The following is a 7,328-nucleotide window of genomic DNA, read 5'->3' on the forward strand; positions in this document are numbered from 1 at the left end:
TGGGATGGGAGTGAACAGCAACAAGGTCACACAGCTAGGAAGTGTCTGAGCCTGAAGTGAAGTGTTCCCATCTCCAGGCCCACCACCTACTGCACCACCCAGCTGTCCCTATTTAGTAGATAATTAACAAATGCTTGTTCGGTATGTTGTGCTTAAATCAGAGTGCCTTAGCTTCCTTGGCTGCCCATTCACACCGTTGACTCAGATTGAATTTGTAGGCCACTGGAACCCTCAGATCTTTTTCTGGGGGATTGCTTAAACTAAACCCGCCCTCCCACATTTAGTACTCACTAACGAAGTGGAGTTTCCTTCTTCCTCCTTTCTTCCTCTCGCTCCTCCCTCCTCCCAACTCACCCCCACCTCCCACTGGTGCCCCTCCCTCCTCCTCCCCTGCCGGGCTAGGTGAAGATATCCAGCCATAGGCGGTTGACTGCTCCTGCCTCGCCTCCCGTGGCGGGGGTGGGGGCCCTAGCTCCTCCTTCACCCCTCCCCCAGCAGCCCCCTTTCCCCTACCCCCACCCCACTCTGGGGCTGGAGTGTCAGCGTCCCGGGAGGCTGAAGCGAAATTCGAGGGAGATCCTGGTGCCAAGTGGCCAGTCCAGCGCCCTGAGTGGCGCGGCACGGGCCATGGGCCTCTGAGAGCCGGCCCAGGCGGGCCAGCTGTGGGCAGCTGGGCACAGCTGCAGGGCAGCTCCATGCTGGGGGCCGAGCCATGAGCGGCGGCCGCTCGGAGTTCAGCATCGATGATGCCTTTGAGCTGTCCCTGGAGGAGGGGGGCCCGGGGCCCGGGGGGACCCCTCCGCGCTTTGGGACGCTGCACTTTGAGCGCAAGAGCCGGGGGGACGTGGAAGAGGAAGGCGAGAAGCAGTCTCGTCTCAAGTACCAGGTGAGAACAGCGTTCCCCTTCCCTCGCCCACGCTAGCCCCGACCAGCACCCCGGCTTCTCAGGGTCTCTGTTTCCTCATCTCTGAAATGGGGGGCGGGGAATCTCATTGGCTTTGGATCCCAGGATCTGGCCGGAAGCCCAAAGTCATAAGACTTCAAACTGGAAGAGACCCCAGAAATCAAGGCACCCCCCTCCAACTTCACAGATAGGGAAAAGACCCGCCCAAGGCGCTTGCGTCCGGGTGAGCCGGGGCTTCTCATCCAGGCCCCGCTCTGCCCCCGCAAAGCCAAGTCTCTTGCCGGGCCAGTCTTCCCCAGCCCTGCTGCCTGTCCTGCCTCACCGGCAGGTACCTCCCTACCTGGGCTCTAACTCGGCCTTCTCAGCCACCCACCTCCGAACTGGTTTCGGTTTCTGTGAATCATCAGACTTGTCCGGCTGGTGAGCAGCTGTCGGGTCGCTCAGAAGGGCCTCCGGGCTGGTGGGGGGAGGGGGCTGAAAGAGTGGGGGGTGGGGGGCCCGGGCAATCCCCCCCCCCCCGCACACACACGCCCCAACAACCAGCGCTGTTTTATTTTGGAGCAGAATCTGGAGAACGACGAGGATGCCGTCCGGAGCCCCTCGGATCCCGATGGGGCTATGAAGCTCAGGTTAGGCCGCCCCCTCTCCCCTCCTGCCCTCCCCTGACTCCTGGCCTGCCCAGGGCCCCCTGCTCAGCGTGGCCTCTCCCAGCAGGGACGCTGGCCGCTCCTCCACCAGAAGTTCCCAGTGGTCCTTCAGTACCATTAGCAACAGTACCCAGCGCTCCTACCACGCCTGCTGCAGGTGAGGGATTGGGCCCCTCCCTCCTCTGAGGCTTCAGCCAACCTGGCCAGGGACAAGCCCCCGACCTGCCTCATCCTCACCTCCCTCCCGGATGCCCTCCCAGCCCCAGCTTATCGATACTCCCTCCCATCGGAGCACTGGGCTTGGAACCCAGAGACCAATCAACCCCACCCCTGACTTGTCCTGTGGCTGTAACCTCTCCGGGTCTGAGCTTCCCCCTTCCATGAAATGGGGGTGTGAGATGAGCCGATAGCCCTTTAAAATGTTGTACAAATGTGATCCGTGATTTTTTTTACCATCGTCGGTATCATTATTTATGGTTTCTTGTCTGGCCTCAGCTGGACGAAGCACCCTCTGATCCAGAAGAATCGCCGGGTAGTTCTAGCCTCCTTCCTGCTGTTGTTGCTGGGCCTCAGTGAGTGTCTGGCTCCCTGGCATGCCCCCTCCCACCCAGGGCTCCGTGTCCCATCTCACACCCTAACTAACCACTAGCCTTCCCTTCATGTGCTGGGAGGAGTTGGGGGTGGAGTTGGAAGGGACTGAAGAAGGAAGGAGGGAGGGAAGGAAGGAGGGGAGGGAAGGAGGGAGAAAGGAGGGGAGGGAAGGAGGGAGAAAGGAGGGAAGGAAGGAGGGAGGGAGGGAAGTAATGAGGAAGGGAAGGAGGGAGGGAGGGAGGGAGGAAGGGAAGGAAGGAGGGGGGGAGGGAGGGAAGGAAGGAAGGAAGGAAGGAGGGGAGGGAAGGAGGGAGAAAGGAGGGAAGGAAGGAGGGAGTGAAGGAAGGAAGGAGGGAGGGAGGGAGGGAAAGGAGGAAGGAAGGAGGGAGAAAGGGAAGGAAGGAGGGGGGGAGGGAAGTAATGGGGGGGAGGGAAGTAATGGGGGAGGGAAGGAGGGAGTGAAGGGAGGAGGGAGAAGAGGAAGGAGGGAGGGAGGGAGGGAAGGAGGAGCTCATGCTTCAGGTAAGGAGTTGGACAGGGAGGCCTCTAGGCTTCGTTCCAAATCCAAGATCTAATTCTGATCTTTAAGGTCCATCAATTGAGTTCATAGCCAAGAGAGAATGGAGACAATTTAGGGATATGAGGCATGCCTGGCCTATGGAGAAAAGTGGGGCGGGGGCGGGGCAGTGCTGGTGGAAGCCCCAAGTTTAGAGAAGATACCTCTGCCCTCCTTGAGTTCATACACCCTCACAGATCTCCAATTGCCAAGATTAACGGCAAAGCTGTGTGAGCTAGGGCAATTGCTTTCCCTCTCTGGGCTTGGCTCCTTGTCTTCGAAAATGGTACCAAAGGGACAGCTAAGTGGCACAGTGGATAGAGTACCAGCCCTGAAGTCAGGAGGACCTGAGCTCAAATCCGGCCTCAGACCCTTGACACTTACTAGCTGTGTGACCCTGGGCAAATCACTTAACCCCAATTGCCTCACCAAAAAAAAAAAAAAGAAAAGAAAGAAAAAGAAAATGGTACCATGTGCCAAACACACTAAGCTAGATGTTGGGCATCCAAAGGCAGCAGTGAAGGCCCCTGCCATCCCAAGAAGCTGACACCCTCCCAGGGAAAGAACATACACCGATGAGTAAATACACAAGACAGAGGAATTCTGGCAGAGGTGGGGGGCAGAGGGTAGTGGCAGAGGGAGGCAGAAGAGACTCTGCTTCATATCTGGGTGACCGCTGGGCCTCAGTTTTCTTACTTGTAAAGTTTCTGCCTGGGGGGCTAGGGCAGAATAGGAGGGGCCTCGTGGAGGTGGTAGCACCTTCAAAAGGCCTTAAAGGGGGGGCTTCCAGGAGGGATTAAGAAGCTCAAAATGTAGCGATTGGCAGAGATTCTCTGACCTAGCCCCCCCCCCCATTCCCCCATCTGCCTCCTGACCTCTCTCTGGGCCTTCTGACTGAAGCACTCATTCTCACTGGGGTGGGACTCCAGGCCAAGCCTTCTCCAGGTGAGAGCCCTAAGTCTTCTTCCCTGGGATTTGGGGTGCTCAAGGGATGGGGAGAAAAGGGTTGGGGAGGAGAAGAGAGAGGCTCAGTCCCGGACTCTGGGGGGAGGATGGGCCCAGCCCTGGCCCCCACCCACACACCCAGCTGCCCTCCCTTGAGCCCTGGCCCTCGGCCCAAGCATTGTTGCCAGGGCCAGGGATGGAGTCCAGCCCATTCGCCTCTCCCCCCGCAGGTGTTTCCAGTGCCATCTTCTTTGTCCCTGGCTTCCTGTTGCTCATCCCTGGAGGTGCACCCCAGGCCGGGAGGGGGAGGGGCCTGGGGGGAGGGGGACGAGGAAGGATGAAGGCAGGGCAAGGTGGTGACAGGTCCCTCCCTTGCAGTGTACCACGTCATTTTCATCTACTTCGCTGTCAAGGGTCACCGAGGCTTCCAGTTTTTCTACTTGCCTTACTTTGAGAAATGAGCCCTGGGCCTTCTTTGGGATGGAGTGCTCTCCCCCTGCCCCCTGCTGCTGCCTCAGCAGCCCGGAAATGGACACAGCTGGCCGGATGCTTGGAGGCCGCACAGCTCCAGGCTGGGCGGGAGGAAGAGGGTGAGGAAGGGGGCCTGGCTGGGGAGGGGTAACTAACTCCAAGGCGATTCCTCCAGGAAGCATTCCCTTCCCCCTCCCCCTCCTAGGGTTTAGAGCTGAGAGATCCCAGAGGCCAGCCAGGCCAGTGCCCCCCACTCTTCCCAAGGGGGGAGTGAAAATGCCTTTCCCACAGACAGCCTGCTAGTCTGCAGCAGAGCCTGGATTCGAACCTGGACCCTCTGCCCCTGCTAGACGGGCTAGAGATGGAGCCGATGGACTTTGGCTTTGGTCTGAGGAGACAAGGCTCCTGGCCTGGTCCTCTGTGGCCTGGCCCAGCCCAGCCCAGCCCACCACAGGATCCCTGAGGTCAGAGCTGGAGGTTTGCTCAGGAAGTTTACTGCCCCCACTTCAGCCCCATCCCTCCCCCTTCCTCCCCAGGCTTCCCGGGCTCTGGGGCCCCAGCCTTCCCCCATCTCACCTTTAATCCTGGTGCCTTTAACTTATTAGGAAGCCCCTGGGGCCACTCTCACACTTGGGGTCTTCTGGCCAAATAAAATGGTGTTCATTCTGGCTGGAAGAGTTGGCTCTTGCTTCTTTCCCCTTTAAACCTCAGCTCCCTCACTCTGTCCTCCGTGCCTCTTTTTTTTTTTTTTTTGGTGGGACAATGGGGGTTAAGTGACTTGCCCAAGGCCACACAGCTAGTAAGTGTCAAGTGTCTGAGGCCTGATTTGAACTCAGGTACTCCTGACTCCAGGGCCTGTGCTCTATCCACTGGGCCACCTAACCGCCCCCCTCCATGCCTCTTTTAACCCTTTGCGGTAGGTCACAGAAGCTGACCCAGAAGGGCTCAGTCGCTTGCCCAAGATGACAGAGCCCAGGTCTCTGAACTGCAGACCTGGCTCTCTTCCCATCATGCCTAGAATGGGGAATCTCACCACCCACAGGGCCTTCTTTTTATACTTTTCATTGGCATCTTTTATTTTTATATTACCTTCATTCCCAAATAGATCCCACCTCCCTTCCCTTGGGATCCATCTCTTTGTAACAAAGAATGAAGAAAGGGTCTGGTGAGGGAAAACAGCTTTACAAAATTCACCGATTTATCCACCAAGTCTGATAGTGTATGCAATATTCCATACCTGTAGCCCCCACCCCTGCAAAGAACCCTTAAAAGAACTCTTTTAAAAAAGAAAGAAAAAGGGGGGAAAAGGTTTGTTTTTAATTTAATATTCAATCAGTGCTATTTGCCAATGCTTTCCCCACCTCCTCCCCAGTAGATCTCTCCCTTGTGACAAAGTATAACACAGCAAAACAGCAGTAGCCAATGTATGCCTCATTCCCCACATGGAGTCTACCACCTCTCTGCCAAAAGGTCTGGAGACCTGCTTCACCATCAGCCTGCTCAGGGCTGTGACCCTAGTTTTTGAACCCGGCTCTTGTTTCCCTTTACAGAGCTGGGATCACCCTGTACATTATCCCTTGGTTCTAGTTTCTTGGCTTTGCATCATTTGGTACAAACGTTTGGAGTCTGCACGTTCCTTCCTTACAGAATATCCCCTAGCATTCCAGGCGAGGGTTGGCCTCCCCTCCCCACTTCCCTGGATGCTGGATTAGGCTCCTGGCAAGGGACAGAGGAATGTTCAATACAAGCTCCGGAAGGGCCCGTTGCCTCTTTCCTCCTGATAGCCCAAGTCACGGAATGGGAGGTGGAGGGGCCTGCAGTGGCAGCTGGTGTGACTCAGGCCTGAGCCAGGCTGGGAGCTGTCCCCAAGCTCAGGCAGGAGACCTCTGAGGAGAGGAGCCAGCCTGCCTCCCACCAGAGCTAATGGGCTGCTGTTCTGGGCCCTGCCCTTTGGGGGCCCAGCAGCACAAGCAGAGCTGGCTTGTGCCCCACCCCCCTCAAGCTTTTCTTCTCCAGCCTAAGCACCTCAGGTTCCTTCAGGTGGAGTCTGTCCACACTCTCCTCGGGGGCCCTTCTTAAACTGTGATGCCTAGAACTGGACAGTCAGCCTTGAGTTCCCCCAGCCTGTGGCCGGCAGCCTCTCCCATAGGGGGGAGGGAGCTCTCTAGGTCTCACCCCGACCCTGATGTCATCAGGTGCCTCTCCTCAACTCTGGTCTCTGAGGCCTGGATTCCTCAGGCCATGGGACAGAGCGGGAAGAAAGAGCCCTCTCCTGCTACCCCTTCTACTAAGAAGAGCACACTTTTGCAAAGGACTTTACATATGTAGCTATTTCATATGATTCTCAGCAGCTGTGCTCTTATCTCCCCATTTCATAGATGAGGAAACTGAGGCTCAGAGAATGAAGTGACTTGCCCAAGGTCACACAGCTCATCATTGATCAAAGGCAGGATCTATTCGATGGCCCATTGAGTCCTGACTCGCAATCAGGACAAAGTCAGACCCTGCCTCAGACACTGACTAGGTATGCAGGTACTAGGGAAGCAACGGAATTAACCTGTCCTATCTTCAGGCCCCCCCTCTGTCCCCTGCCTCCAGTGAAAGGCGTCACCACAGTCCCTAAAGCATTGCACAAACACAGTTGTTAGGAGCCCAGCTCTTCCCAGCTGCGAGGCCAGAGGGAACAGCACCAAATGGGCCGCTCGAGCCATCCAGCGTTTTTGTGGGGAAGCCTCTGTCGTGTGAGTCACTTGAGGTGCCACCGAGGTGCCCACCTGCTCCTCAATCCTGAGGTTCACAGGCAGGATCGGGCGGAGCTGGACTTGGAACCCAGGGACTGAGGGAAGGCTTGTTCATTGAGAAATGAAATAAAAGGGGCAGCTGGTGGTGCAGTGGTTAGAGCACTGGCCCTCGAGTCAGGAGGACCTGAGTTCAAATCTGACCTCAGACACTTGACACTTACTAGCTGTATGACCCTGGGCAAGTCACTTAACCCTCACTGCCCCCCCCCAAAGAAACCCCCCAGAAAAATGAAATAAAAATGTAAAAAGCAACTGGAGCCACATTCTCACTCTCCCTCCAGCCTGGAGCACTTTGCCCACCACCTGTTCCCTCCCTGTTCAGGGGCTGTTCTGTAGCTCTAGGTGCCACTCCCTGCTTCCTCCAAAGGTGCTTTGTCTGTTGTTACCAAAAGAAGCTCCATCTAGGCTATGGG

General features: G+C 56.9%; 1 protein-coding gene across 6 annotated transcripts; it reads left to right on the forward strand.

Moving 5' to 3' along the window:
* Positions 1–410: 410 nt before the first annotated feature.
* Positions 411–4,782, forward strand: TMEM134 (transmembrane protein 134). Of its 6 annotated transcripts, XR_006353547.1 has the most exons (8): positions 411–886; positions 1,469–1,533; positions 1,616–1,708; positions 2,047–2,123; positions 3,599–3,643; positions 3,874–3,927; positions 4,022–4,233; positions 4,406–4,782. XR_006353547.1 is itself a non-coding variant. In XM_043970167.1 (7 exons), the coding sequence occupies exons 1-7, from the start codon at positions 713–715 to the stop codon at positions 4,102–4,104; spliced, it is 591 nt and encodes a 196-aa protein (XP_043826102.1). In that variant the 5' UTR covers positions 411–712; the 3' UTR covers positions 4,105–4,782. The 6 variants fall into 6 exon arrangements, 5 of the variants coding, with proteins under 5 accessions (XP_043826102.1, XP_043826104.1, XP_043826105.1 ...); XM_043970167.1 differs by having other exon boundaries at positions 4,022–4,782; XM_043970169.1 differs by having other exon boundaries at positions 3,628–3,643; positions 4,022–4,782.
* The last annotated feature ends 2,546 nt before the right edge of the window (positions 4,783–7,328 follow it).

This window comes from Dromiciops gliroides, chromosome 6, assembly GCF_019393635.1.
Source record: "Dromiciops gliroides isolate mDroGli1 chromosome 6, mDroGli1.pri, whole genome shotgun sequence".
NCBI classification, from domain to species: Eukaryota; Metazoa; Chordata; class Mammalia; order Microbiotheria; family Microbiotheriidae; genus Dromiciops; species Dromiciops gliroides.

Excerpts from the sequence above, each read along its gene's own strand:
- TMEM134 (XM_043970167.1), top strand. The coding sequence starts at position 713 with ATGAGCGGCGGCCGCTCGGAGTTCAGCATCGATGATGCCTTTGAGCTG. Across the intron at positions 887-1,468 it reads AGTCTCGTCTCAAGTACCAG|AATCTGGAGAACGACGAGGA; the intron begins GTGAGAACAGCG and ends ATTTTGGAGCAG. Across the intron at positions 3,644-3,873 it reads CCAGGCCAAGCCTTCTCCAG|GTGTTTCCAGTGCCATCTTC; the intron begins GTGAGAGCCCTA and ends CTCCCCCCGCAG.